At 44.6% G+C, this 22,500-nt stretch overlaps 2 protein-coding genes across 4 annotated transcripts in view; one reads left to right on the top strand and one right to left on the bottom strand.

Annotated features, from left to right (window-relative positions):
* Positions 1-21,779, bottom strand: part of st6gal1 (ST6 beta-galactosamide alpha-2,6-sialyltranferase 1) — a 39,127-nt gene extending 17,348 nt beyond the window's left edge. The window contains exons 1-7 of one of the 3 annotated variants that reach the window (XM_031320560.2): positions 21,516-21,779; positions 17,197-17,292; positions 13,872-14,078; positions 12,826-13,176; positions 12,038-12,302; positions 6,331-6,428; positions 5,996-6,097 (exon numbers count right to left, since the gene is read on the bottom strand). In XM_031320560.2, the coding sequence (XP_031176420.1) occupies positions 5,996-6,097; positions 6,331-6,428; positions 12,038-12,302; positions 12,826-13,176; positions 13,872-14,078; positions 17,197-17,271 (1,098 nt within the window). In that variant the 5' untranslated portion in view covers positions 17,272-17,292; positions 21,516-21,779. The remainder of the gene's footprint in view (positions 1-5,995; positions 6,098-6,330; positions 6,429-12,037; positions 12,303-12,825; positions 13,177-13,871; positions 14,079-17,196; positions 17,293-21,515) is intronic. The other 2 variants (XM_031320562.2, XM_031320561.2) reach the window with 2 other exon arrangements.
* LOC116036424 (bromodomain-containing protein DDB_G0280777-like) overlaps positions 1-22,500 on the top strand; it is a 1,700,590-nt gene that overhangs the window by 588,919 nt on the left and 1,089,171 nt on the right. The window lies entirely within an intron of this gene.

The raw sequence follows: 22,500 nt of genomic DNA, 5'->3' as shown, positions 1-22,500 counted from the left end.
GACTACATAAGTTATACGACTTACAGTTCTCAAGGACGTACACACACCATCTCAACTGGCTAGTTATCCTCGTGCGTCCGCACTATTCTCCGACATGCACTCTCACAATGCCGTCCTATTTCTGATACTGTGGGGGGCAGAAATGTTGCCGTGGCGTGGGGGGGGGCCGCCACGGTCAAATCACCATAGAGGAAACACTGCAGGAGAAGGAGAAGGAGCAGGCTGCCCTCCCCGTCGCCACCAAACCGTGTGGATTTTTGAACTGATTTAACAGGGATTGCAGACGAGAGACCAGCGGCGACTAGGCGGCCAGTGCATGTTAGAATTCCCATACAAATGTACGCCTACTAAAGACGTCTGAACTAAGTACGTTATCAGTGTGACTTTTCCCCTAACTTTATTGATAACTAGAGTACAGTACACAGGGTTCATACGCATTTTAACCAATACTTTTCCATTGGGCTGGGCAATATATGGATATTATATCGATATCGTGATATGAGACTGGATATTGTCTTAGATTTTGGATATCGTAATATCGTGATATGAAAAGTAATGTTGTCATTCCTGGTTTTAATGGCTGGATTACAGTAAAGTGATGTCATTTTTTAACTTACCAGATTGTTACATTTCTTCATTCATTCTTTTCTATTATTTGCCTTTACCCACTTAGTCATTATATACACATTAATGATGATTATTTATTAGGCCTGTCAAAATAACACGTTCATTTCGATGAATTCATCTGAGAAAAAAATAACGCGTTAAAAAAAAATAACGCAGATTAATCCATTCCATATTGAGGTTTGACCCAGAGCCGTTCTAGCCTCCATTGGACTGTAAAATGAAGGAGGGAGACGAGAATGTGCTGCCTGGATCATTAACTGGAACATTTACTTGTAAAAATCTTCTTCCTGCCAACCCTGGCTACCGAAATCTGGAGCCACTGATATGTCTGCTCTTCTCTCTGATGCTCTGAAGAGGATACAGGCAACACAAACACCGCTGCACGGGACGCTAGTTAACACTATACTCAACAGCAGCTAACGTTAGCCTACCGCTAGCTAGTTAACACTATACTCAACAGCAGCTGACGTTAGCCTACCGCTAGCTAGTTAACACTATACTCGACAGTAGCTAACGTTAGCCTACCGCTAGCTAGTTAACACTATACTCGACAGCAGCTGACGTTAGCCTACCGCTAGCTAGTTAACACTATACTCGACAGCAGCTGACGTTAGCCTACCGCTAGCTAGTTAACACTATACTCGACAGCAGCTGACGTTAGCCTACCGCTAGCTAGTTAACACTATACTCGACAGCAGCTGACGTTAGCCTACCGCTAGCTAGTTAACACTATACTCGACAGCAGCTGACGTTAGCCTACCGCTAGCTAGTTAACACTATACTCGACAGCAGCTGACGTTAGCCTACCGCTAGCTAGTTAACACTATACTCGACAGTAGCTAACGTTAGCCTACCGCTAGCTAGTTAACACTATACTCGACAGCAGCTGACGTTAGCCTACCGCTAGCTAGTTAACACTATACTCGACAGCAGCTGACGTTAGCCTACCGCTAGCTAGTTAACACTATACTCGACAGCAGCTGACGTTAGCCTACCGCTAGCTAGTTAACACTATACTCGACAGCAGGACGTTGCGATGTTGACGCTACAACTTCTTTGCCGCTTGATAAAAAAGTAAACTTTCACCGTTCTCCTTTTCCATGATTGTTACCGGCCTACCATTCCCCTTTAAGACAGGTGGTCATGTGACGTAACGTTAGTCCGACGGGGGGGGGGTTGTTAGGGGAAGTGAAGCTCTCCCGTGTGTAGAAAAGTACCGTAAGTGGCAGCTGACACAGTGATGCACATGCTTCTCCCTGGGTAGTGAATAGAGTTTAGATTGGACCTCGGGTCGGGCTCGGGCCGTTATTTTCCGCCACATCCTCGGGCCGGGCCGGACCCTTGATCAAGCAATTTTTTTTTTTATCCATTACCTTATTATCCTATTTGGGTGGGGAGAAAGCTATGGCATAATCAGAAATATTATAAATATATATATATAGGCTATATAAAAGTAACAAATGTGTACAAAAGTTAGGCTGCAGTTACTAAATGCAGCACTTCATGCGCGGAGTCTCCTCCTCTCGCACGCATCACACCGGGAGCTGGAAGATGTAAAGAAAAAAAGAAAAACAGGAGAATTAACTTTGAGCAAGTGTGGAGGAAAGTCGGAGGTATGGAAGCAGTTTAAACAAGTCGTGGGCAGTGACAACAATATGTTGTTCATCATTGTTTCTTTTTTTTTTTACGTTTCTTCATTCAGATCCATCTGCGATCCGTTCCATTCTGAACTAACAGCAGTTTACAGCTTCGTCCTTGTTGTATTATTCTAAACAGATTTCTGTAGTTCAAACAACTCTGAATTGTAGTTGAGAACGTCAGTTATAACGGCCCACGTGTTAAAAAAGTGTCGGGTTTAAATCGGGCTCGGGGTCATAATTACAGTTAAGGTGTCGGGCCGGGCCGGGCTCGGACACAACGTGCTCGGGCTCGGGCAGGTTAGGGCTTGATTTTTTGGGCCGATCTAAGCTCTAGTAGTGAAGCTACAGTAGTCAGGGTTTGATGTTCGCTGCAAAGACAAACTAAATCACCTGATTAATGCAACGTCATCACGACGTCTCCCGGCCATTTCTCACCGCAGAAAGCTGCTACCAGCCAGGCTAAAGCTAACATAGTTAGCCTAAAGAAACAAGGCGTCTGTCCCAACTAACGTTACGGTTCAGAGCTGCGACGCTGGAAACGTTACACTAATCTCCAACAGCAGTCTGTGTCTGATATAACATCATTTACTCTGATTTAAACGTTACACTAATCTCCAACAGCAGTCTGTCTGATATAACGTCATTTACACTGATTTAAGTGCTCTTGGATACACAGTTTGTTGCAGGAGTGTGACATGCAGGCTCTGCATGCACAGCAAACCAACAATCATGATCAATTTTAATCAATTCATCAAACAACCAAAGCCGGCCCCGCTAGTCGACCACAACCTGAAGTTTAGAGGAAGCAACATGCATGCATTATTATCATTGACTTTAGTCTGGATTGATATTATATGAATACAGTGGTGTCCTGTCAGTCAACCAGTGTATTTAACTACCTAACGTCCCTCTCCTAAATCTCTTCAGAAGAGGAGTCACAGCGCTTACTTGCTTTGGTTTTTGTAAAGCATTAAAGTTCAACAAAGATTGGTCCACATAAGAAAATTTCCTTTTTCATTTTTATTTTCTGTGTAGATGCACTCCCCTACAAAACCAGCCCAGTAGTTGAGAATGATTTAGTATTTCTAAATAGGGCTATTTATGTCCTCTTGTAAAAATTAGTCTTTTTTTCATATCGCAATGTAAGTTTTTTCCAATATCGTGCAGGCCTAGAACACGTACAATGGAACAGGCTAGCAAGTAGCTGGCGCCAATGTTCAATCAATGTTAGAGTTACAATGCATTCTTCCAACAGTGCAGGTCACATAAGCTGATGATGTACTACAATTTAATTTATTGTAGTATTTTTATACTGTCAGTACTTTTAGAGCAACTTTTATAATGGGTAAAGGGCCTGGAACATGTACAGTATCTCACAAAAGTGAGTACACCCCTCACATTTTAGTAAATATTTCATTATATCTTTTAATGGGACAACACTGAAGAAATTACACTTTGCTCCAATGTAAAGTATGAAGTGTCCAGCTTGTATAACAGAGTAAATGTGCTGTCCCCTCAAAATAACTCAACACACAGCCATTAATGTCTAAACCGCTGGCAACTAAAGTCAGTCCACCCCTATGTTAAATTCCCATAGAGGCAGGCAGACTTTTATTTTGAAAGGCCAGTTATTTCATGGATCCAGGATACTATGCATCCTGATAAAGTTCCCTTGGTCCCCACATCATCACATACCCTTCACCATACCCCACATCATCACATACCCTTCACCATACCCCCACATCATCACATACCCTTCACCATACCCCCACATCATCACATACCCTTCACCATACCCCACATCATCACATACCCTTCACCATACCCCCACATCATCACATACCCTTCACCATACCCCACATCATCACATACCCTTCACCATACCCCCACATCATCACATACCCTTCACCATACCCCCACATCATCACATACCCTTCACCATACCCCCACATCATCACATACCCTTCATCATACCCCCACATCATCACATACCCTTCACCATACCCCACATCATCACATACCCTTCACCATACCCCCACATCATCACATACCCTTCACCATACCCCACATCATCACATACCCTTCACCATACCCCCACATCATCACATACCCTTCACCATACCCCCACATCATCACATACCCTTCATCATACCCCCACATCATCACATACCCTTCACCATACCCCACATCATCACATACCCTTCACCATACCCCCACATCATCACATACCCTTCACCATACCCCCACATCATCACATACCCTTCACCATACCCCACATCATCACATACCCTTCACCATACCCCCACATCATCACATACCCTTCACCATACCCCCACATCATCACATACCCTTCATCATACCCCACATCATCACATACCCTTCACCATACCCCACATCATCACATACCCTTCACCATACCCCCACATCATCACATACCCTTCACCATACCCCCACATCATCACATACCCTTCACCATACCCCCACATCATCACATACCCTTCACCATACCCCCACATCATCACATACCCTTCATCATACCCCCACATCATCACATACCCTTCATCATACCCCCACATCATCACATACCCTTCACCATACCCCCACATCATCACATACCCTTCATCATACCCCACATCATCACATACCCTTCACCATACCCCACATCATCACATACCCTTCACCATACCCCCACATCATCACATACCCTTCACCATACCCCCACATCATCACATACCCTTCATCATACCCCACATCATCACATACCCTTCATCATACCCCACATCATCACATACCCTTCATCATACCCCACATCATCACATACCCTTCACCATACCCCCACATCATCACATACCCTTCATCATACCCCCACATCATCACATACCCTTCATCATACCCCCACATCATCACATACCCTTCACCATACCCCCACATCATCACATACCCTTCATCATACCCCACATCATCACATACCCTTCACCATACCCCACATCATCACATACCCTTCACCATACCCCCACATCATCACATACCCTTCACCATACCCCCACATCATCACATACCCTTCATCATACCCCCACATCATCACATACCCTTCACCATACCCCACATCATCACATACCCTTGGCTCCTTCATAGTATCCTTCAACAGAGGAGGAATGTAGAACCATATGGATGTGACAGCAGTTATAATTAGCCTATGTGACAATAACATTTGTTTTGGTTAAAATCAACAAATAATCGTGATAATTAATAGTGATCAATATATTGATCAAAATAATCGTGATTATCATTTTGGCCGTAATCATGCAGCCCTACTTTCATTTGTAATTTTTTCCGACTTATGTCTTTATTTTCTAAAGTTGTTGTTACTCTAATTGATGTTTTTGAAGCTTTTTTCAAAGTTTTTGTGTAAAAGTTTCTGTATGTTTGACGCGTTTCCGAAGCGTTTGTTTACCCGTGTTTTCTTTCCACATTTCTCATTTTTTTCCAACTTGTGACGCTAATTTCTGATGTTTTTTTGACCCTTTCTCGAAGTTTTTTGAAATTTTTTCATTGTTTGTATCCCTTCTCCGAACTTTTTCGGTGCTTTCTGCAAAATTGTTGATGTTTTTGTCAAAGTTTTTGTCACTTAATCTGACTTTACGTCGCCTTATTTTTTCCACATTTTTGTTGTATTTTTCTACGTTGAAATAAAAAGTCCGACCCTCTGGTTTGCGTGTGAACGTCACCTGAGTGAGGTCAGCGGAGAAGGGGGCGGGGTCCCAGGCCACCAGAGCGCCGGAGCTGTACAGCGAGCTGGACAGGAAGCGGTGGTCGTCAGACGCCATCACCTGCAACGACAGCAACACAGATACTTTATATCAACACACACATACAGCACGCTCTGACCTCAGGGTCACTGGTAAGGGTCAGGGTGGGTGTGTGTGTGTGTGTGTGTGTGTGTGAGAGTGTGTGTGTGTGTGTGTGTGTGTGTGTGTGTCTGTGTGTGTGTGTGTGTGTGTGTGTGTGTGTGTGTGTGTGTGTGTGTGTGTGTGTGTGTGTGTGTCCGTTGTGTTGTGTTTACCTGCGAGTTGATGAGGCGGATCGTGGTTTTGGAACCGACGTCCTTCTCGTAGCCGGTCGTCGGCGCGGCGTTGAAGCGCAGCACGGCATCATGGGAGTCTGTAGTTTAAAAAGAGAAAGCTTTCAGATTGGTCATGTCTGTGTGTGTGTGTGTGTGTGTGTCTGTGTGTGTCAAAAAATGCCTCTTCATTCAATACCCAATTTGAGTAAATCTCATCAGCGTCAGTGAGCCAATCAGCACACAGCATGCTCCTACTAAGATGTAATAATGTCTGTGATTGGCTGTCTAATATTACACATTGTAGAGACACACAGGAAAAACTCCACGTTACAGAGACGGGGCTGGAACAGAAATACAAAGACTTTAGTAGTATCATTTAGGAACCAGTTCTCTTTCTGTGTCTCTCTCTTCCTCCCTCCCTCCCTCCCTTCCTCCCTCCCTCCCTTCCTTCCTTCCTCCCTCCTTTCATTCCTTCCTTCCTCCCACCCTCCTTTCCTTCCTTCCTCCTTTCCTCCCTCCCTCCATCCCTTCCTCCCTTCCTTCCTTCCTCCCTCCATCACTCCCTCCCTCCATCCCTTCCTTCCTCCCTCCATCCCTCCCTCCCTCCATTCCTTCCTCCCTTCCTTCCTTCCTTCCTCCCTCCCTCTCTCCCTCCCTTGTAATGTGTAATGTTGAGGTAGTATGTTTAGGACCCAGCAGTCCCTGCGTTGGTACGTTATGGACCTGTGTTGGTACCGTTATGGTCCTGCGTTGGTACCGTTATGGACCTGCGTTGGTACGTTATGGACCTGCGTTGGTACGTTATGGACCTGCGTTGGTACCGTTATGGACCTGCGTTGGTACCGTTATGGACCTGCGTTGGTACGTTATGGACCTGCGTTGGTACCGTTATGGTCCTGCGTTGGTACCGTTATGGACCTGCGTTGGTACCGTTATGGACCTGCGTTGGTACCGTTATGGACCTGCGTTGGTACGTTATGGACCTGCGTTGGTAGTACCGTTATGGACCTGCGTTGGTACGTTATGGACCTGCGTTGGTACCGTTATGGACCTGCGTTGGTACGTTATGGACCTGCGTTGGTACGTTATGGACCTGCGTTGGTACCGTTATGGACCTGCGTTGGTACGTTATGGACCTGCGTTGGTACCGTTATGGTCCTGCGTTGGTATGTTATGGACCTGCGTTGGTACGTTATGGACCTGCGTTGGTACCGTTATGGACCTGCGTTGGTACGTTATGGACCTGCGTTGGTACCGTTATGGACCTGCGTTGGTACGTTATGGACCTGCGTTGGTACCGTTATGGTCCTGCGTTGGTACCGTTATGGACCTGCGTTGGTACCGTTATGGACCTGCGTTGGTACCGTTATGGACCTGCGTTGGTACGTTATGGACCTGCGTTGGTAGTACCGTTATGGACCTGCGTTGGTACGTTATGGACCTGCGTTGGTACGTTATGGACCTGCGTTGGTACCGTTATGGACCTGCGTTGGTACGTTATGGACCTGCGTTGGTACGTTATGGACCTGCGTTGGTACCGTTATGGTCCTGCGTTGGTACCGTTATGGACCTGCGTTGGTACCGTTATGGACCTGCGTTGGTACCGTTATGGACCTGCGTTGGTACGTTATGGACCTGCGTTGGTAGTACCGTTATGGACCTGCGTTGGTACGTTATGGACCTGCGTTGGTACGTTATGGACCTGCGTTGGTACCGTTATGGTCCTGCGTTGGTATGTTATGGACCTGCGTTGGTACGTTATGGACCTGCGTTGGTACCGTTATGGACCTGCGTTGGTACCGTTATGGACCTGTGTTGGTACCGTTATGGACCTGCGTTGGTACGTTATGGACCTGCGTTGGTACGTTATGGACCTGTGTTGGTACGTTATGGACCTGCGTTGGTACGTTATGGACCTGCGTTGGTACCGTTATGGACCTGTGTTGGAACCGTTATGGACCTGCGTTGGTACGTTATGGACCTGTGTTGGAACCGTTATGGACCTGCGTTGGTACGTTATGGACCTGCGTTGGTACGTTATGGACCTGTGTTGGAACCGTTATGGACCTGCGTTGGTACCGTTATGGACCTGCGTTGATACGTTATGGACCTGCGTTGGTACATTATGGACCTGCGTTGGTACGTTATGGACCTGCGTTGGTACGTTATGGACCTGCGTTGGTACCGTTATGGACCTGCGTTGGTACGTTATGGACCTGCGTTGATACGTTATGGACCTGCGTTGGTACTAGGGCTTTGACTCCGAACTTCGATATTCGAATATAATTCGAATATTAAAAAAAATATTGATATTCGAACGAATATTAGGCAGCCCTTAATATTCGAATTTCGAACCTGTTATGGGCATTATTTTTTTGTAAATTTGTTTGCTTGTAAACCTTGTTTTCAATTCAGATTCCGAGGCTTTTTCACGCATTTTAAAATGTAACTACACGTCACGGCGACGCACGTCGCTCGGCCGCGGCTTGGTAGCTTATTTCCCCCGACTCATTTCCTGGTTCTCCTTCTCCATCAACAACATGAAATCAAGGAGAGGGTTAACTTCTCCTGCTCCTGATCTCCCACCGTGGTCAGAAAGAACAGAGGAGACACTTTGTTTCTCTCACTATGACTCTAGAGTCGCTACTCGCTCTGAAGCTACCGGTAATCACCGTCACTCTATCACAACACACACTCCACACACACACACACACACACACACACACACACACACACACACACACACCCCCACACACACGCGGCTTGACGCACACACCAGCGTAAAAGTATGAACATCAGACCACTTACGTAGGCTACGGTGAAATATCTGACCTTCCTGTTGAAAGCATACTGTTTGTGTTTAATCCAGGGTCTGACTTTTAATTTAAAAAAAAAACAGTGGTGGCAGTGTGTTCTTCTTCTAACAACATCATTGCACGCCTACTGACTGATACACTGCCCTCTGGTGGACAGAACATATACCAAGTTTGATACAAATATAAGCCTTACTGAAGGCATTTAATGGTCAAAATATTATTAATAAATATTTGAATATATTCGAATATTAATATTAATAAACAAACGAACTTCGAATATGATTTTTGGGCAAAAGTCAAAGCCCTAGTTGGTACCGTTATGGACCTGTGTTGGTACCGTTATGGACCTGTGTTGATACGTCATGGACCTGTGTTGGTACCGTTATGGACCTGCGTTGGTACCGTTATGGACCTGCGTTGGTACCGTTATGGACCTGCGTTGGTACGTTATGGACCTGTGTTGGTACCGTTATGGACCTGCGTTGGTACGTTATGGACCTGCGTTGGTACCGTTATGGACCTGCGTTGGTACGTTATGGACCTGCGTTGGTACGTTATGGACCTGTGTTGGTACCGTTATGTACCTGCGTTGGTACGTTATGGACCTGCGTTGGTACGTTATGGACCTGCGTTGGTACGTTATGGACCTGCGTTGGTACCGTTATGGACCTGCGTTGGTACGTTATGGACCTGCGTTGGTACCGTTATGGACCTGCGTTGGTACGTTATGGACCTGCGTTGGTACCGTTATGGACCTGCGTTGGTACGTTATGGACCTGCGTTGGTACCGTTATGGACCTGCGTTGGTACGTTATGGACCTGCGTTGGTACGTTATGGACCTGCGTTGGTACCGTTATGGACCTGCGTTGGTACCGTTATGGACCTGCGTTGGTACGTTATGGACCTGCGTTGGTACCGTTATGGACCTGCGTTGGTACGTTATGGACCTGCGTTGGTACGTTATGGACCTGCGTTGGTACCGTTATTGACCTGCGTTGGTACGTTATGGACCTGCGTTGATACGTTATGGACCTGCGTTGGTACGTTATGGACCTGCGTTGGTACGTTATGGACCTGCGTTGATACGTTATGGACCTGCGTTGGTACGTTATGGACCTGCGTTGGTACGTTATGGACCTGCGTTGGTACGTTATGGACCTGCGTTGGTACGTTATGGACCTGCGTTGATACGTTATGGACCTGCGTTGGTACGTTATGGACCTGCGTTGGTACGTTATGGACCTGCGTTGGTACCGTTATTGACCTGCGTTGGTACCGTTATGGACCTGCGTTGGTACGTTATGGACCTGCGTTGGTACGTTATGGACCTGCGTTGGTACCGTTATTGACCTGCGTTGGTACGTTATGGACCTGCGTTGGTACGTTATGGACCTGCGTTGATACGTTATGGACCTGCGTTGGTACTAGGGCTTTGACTCCGAACTTCGATATTCGAATATAATTCGAATATTAAAAAAAATATTGATATTCGAACGAATATTAGGCAGCCCTTAATATTCGAATTTCGAACCTGTTATGGGCATTATTTTTTTGTAAATTTGTTTGCTTGTAAACCTTGTTTTCAATTCAGATTCCGAGGCTTTTTCACGCATTTTAAAATGTAACTACACGTCACGGCGACGCACGTCGCTCGGCCGCGGCTTGGTAGCTTATTTCCCCCGACTCATTTCCTGGTTCTCCTTCTCCATCAACAACATGAAATCAAGGAGAGGGTTAACTTCTCCTGGTTCTCCTTCTCCATCAACAACATGAAATCAAGGAGAGGGTTAACTTCTCCTGCTCCAGATCTCCCACCGTGGTCAGAAAGAACAGAGGAGACACTTTGTTTCTCTCACTATGACTCTAGAGTCGCTACTCGCTCTGAAGCTACCGGTAATCACCGTCACTCTATCACAACACACACTCCACACAAACACACACACACACACACACACACACACACACACACACACACACACACACACACACACACACACACACACACACACACACACACACGCGGCTTGACGCACACACCAGCGTAAAAGTGTGAACATCAGACCACTTACGTAGGCTACGGTGAAATATCTGACCTTCCTGTTGAAAGCATATTGTTTGTGTTTAATCCAGGGTCTGACTTTTAATTTAAAAAAAAACCAGTGGTGGCAGTGTGTTCTTCTTCTAACAACATCATTGCACGCCTACTGACTGATACACTGCCCTCTGGTGGACAGAACATATACCAAGTTTGATACAAATATAAGCCTTACTGAAGGCATTTAATGGTCAAAATATTATTAATAAATATTTGAATATATTCGAATATTAATATTAATAAACAAACGAACTTCGAATATGATTTTTGGGCAAAAGTCAAAGCCCTAGTTGGTACCGTTATGGACCTGTGTTGGTACCGTTATGGACCTGTGTTGATACGTCATGGACCTGTGTTGGTACCGTTATGGACCTGCGTTGGTACGTTATGGACCTGCGTTGGTACATTATGGACCTGCGTTGGTACGTTATGGACCTGCGTTGGTACGTTATGGACCTGTGTTGGTACTGTTATGGACCTGTGTTGGTACTGTTATGGTCCTGTGTTGGTACCGTTATGGACCTGTGTTGGTACCGTTATGGACCTGTGTTGGTACCGTTATGGACCTGTGTTGGTACCGTTATGGACCTGTGTTGGTACTGTTATGGACCTGCGTTGGTACCGTTATGGACCTGCGTTGGTACCGTTATGGACCTGTGTTGGTACTGTTATGGACCTGCGTTGGTACCATTATGGACCTGTGTTGGTACTGTTATGGACCTGCGTTGGTACTGTTATGGACCTGTATTGGTACGTTATGGACCATCCCTGCCCGTGGGAATCTAACTGTCTCACCGATCTCTTTGCCGAGTCCAGAGTAGCGCAGCGAGCCGGCCGACGACACCACGGCGCAGCTCCGGTACGGGCCGAGGTCAGATGTCAGCGGCGCCGGTGGCAGCGTGGCGGCCCAGGACAGCGAGGAGAACGGGGGCAGGTCGGAGGTCAGGGTGCTGACGGACACTTTCTCCTTCAGCTCACACAGAAGCTCAGCGCCGCTCAGCTTGGGACGGCCAGACACACCGCCGGGACCGGAGAACTCCACGCCGTACTTATTCATCGCCTGACACACACACAGAGACACACAGAAAGAGACACACACAGAGACACACACACTCACACACACACACACACACACACACACACAGAGACACACACACACACACACACACACATAGAGACACACACAGAGACACACACACACACACACACACACACACACACAGAGACACACAGACACACACAGAGACACACACACATACACATACAGAGACACACACACACACACAGACACACACACACACAGACAGACACACACACACACAGACAGACACACACACAGACACACACACAAACACATTTTAGACACTCTTGACGTTTTGTGGCTTCATCTTTATTGTCGTTTTTTTGCGTTTAAAAAGTATATTTTCATGATTTTGTCTCTTTAACAATCAGAGAGGGATGTTGGTGTTTTGTAAACGGTGAAAAATGCCACAAAAAAGTTGGAAAATAACTTTTTAAAAACCTCGACACTCAGAGTACCGATGTCGATGTTTCCGTGACCGTGATTATTCTCAGCGTCTCACCTGATAGTTCTGCACCACCTTCCTCAGTCTGTTTCCCAGCATGCTGCTGGACATCTCGTCGTCCCAGACTTCTCCCAGAAGGCCGTGCGGCCCGAAGAACTCGGCGTCGCCCGCTCTGCCGCTGAGCTCGCCGCGGCGCCGGCCTCCGAACAGCGTCTCCAGCGCCCGCGTGAACGGGCGCGGCAGCAGGCGGGCCAGTAGCCCCGGCGGGTCCCGGGGACGCCGGCGCGTGGCCGGCTCACCAGCGCCCGCGTCCTGCGTCCGGTTCGGGGACGAGAGCACCGGGATTGGGCGGTGAGGGTCGCCGGGGACGACGCCAGGCAGCTTCTGGGGGTCGACGCGCAGAACCTGCCGGAGGTTCAGATCCAGAGAACAAAATCACTCAACAGCAGGTTAGAATAACTCCACTCACCTGAAATCAAAATGGTCTTTTCCTGTCTGTCTTTCGTTTGTTCCCTCTATTTCTCCCTTCATTCCTCCCTCGCTCCTTCATTCCTCCCTTCCTTCATTCCTTCCTTCCTTCATTCCTCCCTCTCCCTCCTTCCTTCCTTCATTCCTCCCTCTCTCCCTCCTTCCTTCATTCCCTCTCCCTCCTTCCTTCATTCCCTCTCCCTCCTTCCTTCATTCCTCCCTTCCTTCATTCCTCCCTCTCTCCTCCCTTCATTCCTCCCTCCCTTCCTTCCTTCATTCCTCCCTCCCTCCTTCATTCCTCCCTCCTTCCTTCATTCCTCCCTCTCCCTCCCTTACTTCCTCCCTCCCTCCCTCCCTTACTTCCTTCCTCCCTCCCCCCTTCATTCCTCTCTCTCCCTCCCTTCATCCTCCCTTCCTTCCTTCCTCCCTCTCTCCCTCCTTCCTTTGTTCATTCCTCCCTCCTTCCTTCATTCCTCCCTCTCTCCCTCCCTCCCTCCCTCCCTCCCTCTTATATTTAGTACTAATCTTTCTAGAAGAATGGATCATTAAGATGAACTATTACCTGGATGTTGTACCATAGTCCCTAAACTTAAACGTATGTAGAAATGCACCCTGGGGTATCCATGGCGACTGACCTTGATGACAGAGTGCGCCCGTGGCTGAGCTCGGGTCCGCGCCCGGACCCCGAAGATGGCGTCGGTGACGGGCACGCTGTTCTCGGCACAGATGGCGTAGAGCAGAGCCATGGAGATGCAGAAGAAGGCCATGCAGAGAACGCCACGGCGAGCACGACGCCTCAGACGCCACAGCAGGCTGACTCGGTCCATCGCTGCTCCTGGGATCTACACACACACACACACACACACACACACACACACACACACACACACACACACACACACACACACACACACACACACACACGTTTCAGACCCTATGGAAACTCTAATGCACACATGACTGCATGGTTGGCCGTGTTTGAGAGCGGCCAACGTGTCAAATCAATCAGCGTCCCTGCTGTGAGTCCTATAGAGCAGCAGCCAGAGGATCAATAATCAATAATCATCTCCACTCTGACACATTCTACATCTGAAAAATCCACTTGTCAGGACAAACTGTGTGTGTGTGTGTGTGTGTGTGTGTGTGTGTGTGTGTGTGTGTGTGATTTAAGTGTGCTACATTGTCTCATCAATATTGAGGGTAAAGTGATTTTCAGTTAATAAATGATAAAACTGGGGCTGAAAGTAACGATTATTTTCAGAAGCGATGAATCGATGTCACACAGTTCAACATGAAAGTCTGGAAAGGTACAATAAAGAGGAGAGACCAGAGATGTTCACACTACTGATGAGTAGGGTGTTATTTTGTAATAACTTGTTCTAATAATTTAGAATTTAATTGTGCTTGATATACATACTCAATGCAGCAGTAACGGTAACTGTGTGTGTGTGTGTGTGTGTGTGTGTGTGTGTGTGTGTGTGTGTGTGTGTGTAAGTGACTGATGGGAACAACAATCTTTAGCGTCCAGGATGCTTGTTGTTTAACATGAAACAGCCCTGAAATCACCACCACCAAACACCAGACTCCATGTAAATAATCAGGACTTTTAGCGTGTATAGAGCCAGCATATTTCCACCAGACTCCATGTAAATAATCAGGACTTTTAGCGTGTATAGAGCCAGCATATTTCCACCAGACTCCATGTAAATAATCAGGACTTTTAGCGTGTATAGAGCCAGCATATTTCCACCAGACTCCATGCAAATAATCAGTAATTTTAGCGTGTATAGAACCAGCATATTTCCACCAGACTCCATGCAAATAATCAGTAATTTTAGCGTGTATAGAACCAGCATATTTCCACCAGACTCCATGTAAATAATCAGGACTTTTAGCCTGTATAGAGCCAGCATATTTCCACATGTAAATGTGTAAGTGTCTGTCTGTCTGTCTGTCTGTCTGTGTGTGTACTTCCAGCTGAAATAAAAACAAAGTAACTGAAGAGACTGAAAGGATTTCAACGATGGACCTCTGGGAGAAAATAAAGAGGCTTTTTTGGGGGAAACAGCTGCTTCTACTTTGCTCCAATCAGAGGAAGGAACTGTCTGCAGCTGTTCACTCTCTCTTTGATGAACGCCGTTTTATCAATCTGTCTGCTCAGCCTCTAAATGCTCCACGCTGTTCCCCAGCTGGTCTCTAACTGTCTGCTGTTTGCAGCCGAGAACTTAGGCCACGTCCACACGAACCAAAACCATCTTTTTTTTACCCGTCTTCCCTGGATTGGTTTCAAGAATAGTTACGTCCAAACGGATCCATTTGTAAATGACTCAACACGCTACGTTAACTTCCACTTCCCATTATAACATGCAAGGGGGTAAACTTCTCCTCCCAACCATAGACTGTATGTAAGAATGGACCAGCAGGTCCCGTGTCTCTGGACGGAGACCAGTGAAGTCTCTTTCCCGGTGATGGCTGAGCGTTACTGAGCAGCCTCCAACTGAGCTTGAAGACGTAGATGTGACGTGAGCAACCTGTCTGAAAGTTGGAAGTCTTCTGGTAGCTGTGCCAAGAGAAATCTCAATCATTCCCAATCTAGCAGAGACGGAGAGCGTAGGTATATGTAAGGAGATAACATAGACACAGGCTAATTATTGATCACTAAAATGATAGTTAACATTAGTAATTAAACTTAAACAGCTAATGGAAGTCCAAACTGCCTGAGAGCTTCTCCTGTACTATACGGTAATTCCTCTACTATGAGACAGTAAGTCTCGTGGTTATGACCCAATCGTTAGCCTATTTTTATAAAAACGTCTGCTACGGAGCCATAACGTGAGCTACAAGGTAATGGAGCCTTTTATACATTGTCGTGTTTCTTTAGAAATAAACAATGGACAAATAGAGTCTTTAAACTCTTCAGATGTAAAGTTATTCTCTGTCAAAGTGACGTCAAAATGAATGGCAGTCAATGGGATGCTAACAGGAGGTGATGGCTTGGTAGCATCAGAATGGCGCCATAGGAGCTACGCGGTCCGAGGAGAAGCTGACCCTCTTGCTCACAACGTGTAGCTCCTATCCTACCCAAACTATTTAGCTAGATGAAGTGAGCTGGTTTGACCGTTGAGATGGGATACGCTTAGCTTCACCGCAGTGAGTGAAGTCGTGTGTGACCGTGCACTAGAGGTGGAGGGGTGTGGCGATGACATCATCGATACAGACGTATTCGCCGTCCAAACGAAGCCAAAAGAGAGCCCGTTTCGAATTTTTTCACCCCGGGACCCAATTTCAAAAAAAGTGTGTTTTGAGGCAGTACGTTAGCTGGATCCGTGTGGACGACAAGCCCAAACGATGCTAAACATGTGCGTTTGCATCAAAAAGCGTCTCCGTGTGGACGACCCTTAGACCAGTGTTTCTCAAATGGGGGTACGTGCCCCCCTAGGGGTACTCTGGAGGACTGCAGGGGGTCCGTGTCCCCCTAGGGGTACTCTGGAGGACTGCAGGGGGTCCGTGTCCCCCTAGGGGTAGTCTGGAGGACTGCAGGGGGTACGTGAATTTTTTTGCGAAATGTTTTTCAGTTACAAGGCTGTAGTTACTTCTACTGTCTAAGTTTGTCGCATTTTTCAAAGTTTTCTTTCTGCTTTTTTCAAAGTTTGTCGCTTATTTGAATTTGTGTGTGTCTGTGTGTGTGTGTGTCTGTGTGTGTGTGTGTGTGTGTCTGTGTGTGTGTGTGTCTGTGTGTGTGTGTGTGTCTGTGTGTGTGTGTTGTAGCTCTAAATCAAACCACGCAGAGGTTTGATTGGTCAGTTGCTGTGACATTAATGCTTCAGCCAATCAGGGACTAGAATCCAATCTCCCTGATTAACTCAGAGCCTGTTTCCAACGTTTCTGAGGTTTTGGCGGCTTTGTTTTCAATGTTTTTCTGTCATTTTATGAAGTTCTAGTGTTCAGTGGTGACGTTACCTTGTAGCTCATGGTGTGCGTGCCGTAGCGCACGCTGTGTTGCTGTTGTTGTTGCTTAGAAACGGGCTGCTGCATTCAGGTTTCCCCTCATCTCCTCTGTGGACGGAGACAGAAACACACTGTTAACTTCTACACGCCTCTTATCACATACTTCAGACTCTAAAATGCTCTTCTGAGTGATTGCAGAAGATAAAAATAGGGTAACTTTGGTCATTTTTAACCTTTATTTCCCCATATATTTAAAATATCTGAAATTGGTCCAGTTTTGAGCGAGAAGCGTCAGCCAGCGTCCACTAAAAGTTCTGTTGTTGCCGCTGACAGACTCAGATTATTATTCTAAGTGTCTGACAACATTATGGGATGGATCCCTACAGAGATAGACCTTTTAGTTAAAGAGTAAGATCCTTTTAGTTTAACATGGAACAGCCCCGAAATCACCATCACCATCACCAAACCCACCAGACTCCATGTAAATAATCAGGACTTTTAGCGTGTATAGAGCCAGCATATCTCCACCAGACTCCATGTAAATAATCAGGACTTTTAGCGTGTATAGAGCCAGCATATCTCCACCAGACTCCATGTAAATAATCAGGACTTTTAGCGTGTATAGAGCCAGCATATTTCCACCAGACTCCATGTAAATAATCAGGACTTTTAGCGTGTATAGAGCCAGCATATTTCCACCAGACTCCATGTAAATAATCAGGACTTTTAGCGTGTATAGAGCCAGTATATTTCCACCAGACTCCATGTAAATAATCAGGACTTTTAGCGTGTATAGAGCGAGCATATTTCCACCAGACTCCATGTAAATAATCAGGACTTTTAGCGTGTATAGAGCCAGTATATTTCCACCAGACTCCATGTAAATAATCAGGACTTTTAGCGTGTATAGAGCCAGCATATCTCCACCAGACTCCATGTAAATAATCAGTACTTTTAGCGTGTATAGAGCCAGCATATTTCCACCAGACTCCATGTAAATAATCAGGACTTTTAGCGTGTATAGAGCCAGCATATTTCCACCAGACTCCATGTAAATAATCAGGACTTTTAGCGTGTATAGAGCCAGCATATTTCCACCAGACTCCATGTAAATAATCAGTACTTTTAGCGTGTATAGAGCCAGCATATCTCCACCAGACTCCATGTAAATAATCAGGACTTTTAGCGTGTATAGAGCCAGCATATTTCCACCAGACTCCATGTAAATAATCAGGACTTTTAGCGTGTATAGAGCCAGCATATTTCCACCAGACTCCATGTAAATAATCAGGACTTTTAGCGTGTATAGAGCCAGCATATTTCCACCAGACTCCATGTAAATAATCAGTACTTTTAGCGTGTATAGAGCCAGCATATCTCCACCAGACTCCATGTAAATAATCAGGACTTTTAGCGTGTATAGAGCCAGCATATTTCCACCAGACTCCATGTAAATAATCAGGACTTTTAGCGTGTATAGAGCCAGCATATTTCCACCAGACTCCATGTAAATAATCAGGACTTTTAGCGTGTATAGAGCCAGCATATCTCCACCAGACTCCATGTAAATAATCAGGACTTTTAGCGTGTATAGAGCCAGCATACAGTGCCTTGCGAAAGTATTCGGCCCCCTTGAACTTTTCGACCTTTTGCCACATTTCAGGCTTCAAACATAAAGATATAAAAATGTAATTTTTTGTGAAGAATCAACAACAAGTGGGACACAATCATGAAGTGGAACGAAATTTATTGGATATTTCAAACTTTTTTAACAAATAAAAAACTGAAAAATTGGGCGTGCAAAATTATTCAGCCCCCTTAAGTTAATACTTTGTAGCGCCACCTTTTGCTGTGATTACAGCTGTAAGTCTCTTGGGGTATGTCTCTATCAGTTTTGCACATCGAGAGACTGACATTTTTGCCCATTCCTCCTTGCAAAACAGCTGGAGCTCAGTGAGGTTGGATGGAGAGTGTTTGTGAACAGCAGTTTTCAGTTTTTTCCACAGATTCTCGATTGGATTCAGGTCTGGACTTTGACTTGGCCATTCTAACATCTGGATATGTTTATTTGTGAACCATTCCATTGTAGATTTTGCTTTATGTTTTGGATCATTGTCTTGTTGGAAGACTAATCTCCGTCCCAGTCTCAGGTTTTTTCTTCCAGGTCCTGTATTTGGCTCCATCCATCTTCCCATCCATTTTAACCATCTTCCCTGTCCCTGCTGAAGAAAAGCAGGCCCAAACCATGATGCTGCCACCACCATGTTTGACAGTGGGGATGGTGTGTTCAGGGTGATGAGCTGTGTTGCTTTTACGCCAAACATAACGTTTTGCATTGTTGCCAAAAAGTTAGATTTTGGTTTCATCTGACCAGAGCACCTTCTTCCACATGTTTGGTGTGTCTCCCAGGTGGCTTGTGGCAAACTTTAACCAACACTTTTTATGGATATCTTTAAGAAATGGCTTTCTTCTTGCCACTCTTCCATAAAGGCCAGATTTGTGCAGTATACGACTGATTGTTGTCCTATGGACAGAGTCTCCCACCTCAGCTGTAGATCTCTGCAGTTCATCCAGAGTGATCATGGGCCTCTTGGCTGCATCTCTGATCAGTCTTCTCCTTGTATGAGCTGAAAGTTTAGAGGGACGGCCGGGTCTTTGGAGATTTGCAGTGGTCTGATACTCCTTCCATTTCAGTATTATCCGTGCACAGTGCTCCTTGGGATGTTTAAAGCTTGGGAAATCTTTTTGTATCCAAATCCGGCTTTAAACTTCTCCACAACAGTATCTCGGACCTGCCTGGTGTGTTCCTTGTTCTTCATGATGCTCTCTGCGCTTTAAACGGACCTCTGAGACTATCACAGAGCAGGTGCATTTATACGGAGACTTGATTACACACAGGTGGATTCTATTTATCATCATTAGTCATTTAGGTCAACAGTGGATCATTCAGAGATCCTCACGGAACTTCTGGAGAGTGTTTGCTGCACTGAAAGTAAAGGGGCTGAATAATTTTGCACGCCCAATTTTTCAGTTTTTTATTTGTTAAAAAAGTTTGAAATATCCAATAAATTTCGTTCCACTTCATGATTGTGTCCCACTTGTTGTTGATTCTTCACAAAAAATTACATTTTTATATCTTTATGTTTGAAGCCTGAAATGTGGCAAAAGGTCGAAAAGTTCAAGGGGGCCGAATACTTTCGCAAGGCACTGTTGTATCTCCACCAGACTCCATGTAAATAATCAGGACTTTTAGCGTGTATAGAGCCAGCATATCTCCACATGTAAATGGGTGAATTAAGGGTTAATTTCAACCAAATCAGAGTGGTGATTGTTGGAACAGTGGAAAGATGAACCAAGACGGCTTTTGGTAGTTTTATTTAGTTTCTGTCCACTTTGAATGAAGTGTGTTTTACGATGATAAAAGTCCTGATTATTTACATGGAGTCTGGTGTAGTTGGCACAAGATCTGTTCACACACATTCTCTCTCCAAACACTAGGGCTGATCGTTTTGTGAAAAAGGCGACAAACTCCAAAATAAGCAACAAAAATGTAAAAAAAATATATATTTAAAAAGCGAGAAAACCCTTTAAAAATTTCAAAAACTTAGAAATAAATTGTTAAATTTTTGTTTGAAAAACGAGACAAAAACTTCGAAAAAAAATAATCTGTCAAAGCAACGAAAACGACAAAAAAATGTCTAACCTTTTTGTGAAAAAGGCGAAAAATAAGCGACAAAAATGAAAAAAAAATAAATTAATTAAAAACGGGAAAACCCTTTAAAAACATTTCAAGAGAAAAAACTTCGAAATAAGACAAAAAGGTCCAAAAAAAAAAAAAAAGAAAAAAAAAAAAAGAAATATATATATATATATATTTATATATATTTCTTTTTTTTTTTATATATATATAAATTTATATATATTTCTTTTTTTTTTATATATATATATATGTATATATATATATATATATATATATATATATATATATATATATATATATATATATATATAAAAATGTCCAAAAAAACTCGAAACTGACGACAAAATTAGACAAATAAGCGTCAAAAACGTGAGCCCAGTTTTGATTATTAAGGCGGTTGTAAGCCCCCTACATCTCCATCTCCAGGCCATCACCATAGCGACTATGCCCAGAGGTTATGGGATGTATTTAAAAGGTAGGCCATCACCATAGCGACTATGTTAACCACAGAATCAACATAACATACTGAAACCCATCCATCCATTGATAACAACATAGCTGTGTAGTAACTTGATGTAATTATAAGTCGTCTCTGGTTTTAATCGGAGGTGTTTGGCTGATATTCACCGACCTGTTCAGTGATGCTGCTCCGTTAACGGTACCGTTGATTTATCTCCGCGGTACCGACGACGTTGTCGTTGTTCCCGCCGCCATGTTCCCGGGGAGTCCCGCGCGCCGCGGTCCCTCCGCCGCCGCCGCTGTCCGTCCGTCCGGTCCGAGGCCGCTGTCGGTGTCCGGTGGCATCTGGAGAAGTACGAACCGTAGCCCCGCGGAGAGTCCTCCTCCTCCTCTTCTCTCTGTCTCTCTCTGTGACCGCGCAGGCTACTGCCGCGCTAAACGTCAAGCTGGCGGCAGGAAGAAGAAGGCCTTTCCTTCGGCGCTTTCAAAATAAAAGCCGCGAGCACTTGATGGTTTGTTAGTAGTGAGCATTGTTTTTGGGGTTTTTTTTTCTAAGTTTTTATTTTACTTGTTAATATTGTGAGAGGAAAACAAGTCGGACATTTTAAGATAAGATTAGAATATATTGAGAAAAAAAAAGATGAATATATATGTTTTGAGAGAATTTTATTTTGTGAAAAAAAGTTGAATATTTTAAGTAATAATATATTGAGGACAAAAATAATATTATGAGAAATAAAGTTGAATATTCTGAAAAAAAGGCAAAAAATTGGGGAAAAGTCGGACATTTTAAGATAAGTTAGAATATATTGAGAAAAAAAAGATGAATTGTTTTTAAAGAATTAAAAAAAAAACATTTAGTGAAAAGAAACGTTGAATATTTTAAGTAAAGTCATAATATATTGAGAGAAAAAAACAATATTCTGAGAAAAGGCAAAACATTTTGGGAAAAAGTTGAATATTTTAAGAAAAAAAAGCTGAATATTTTGTGAAAAGGAATAATTGTAAGTCTGAAATTAAAAGAGCCATCATGCAAACTGAATATGTTTACTTTAATTAGTCTTTAAGTATGATGTTGTTTTTGTACTTTTACTAATGTAAGATTTTAAATGCAGACATTTTAGGAAAAAAAAAAAAAGTCAATTATTTTGAAGGGA

Source organism: Sander lucioperca, chromosome 13, assembly GCF_008315115.2.
Source record: "Sander lucioperca isolate FBNREF2018 chromosome 13, SLUC_FBN_1.2, whole genome shotgun sequence".
NCBI classification, from domain to species: domain Eukaryota; kingdom Metazoa; phylum Chordata; class Actinopteri; order Perciformes; family Percidae; genus Sander; species Sander lucioperca.
Note: the sequence above shows the minus strand (reverse complement) of the source record. Positions and strands in the feature narration are given on the sequence as shown.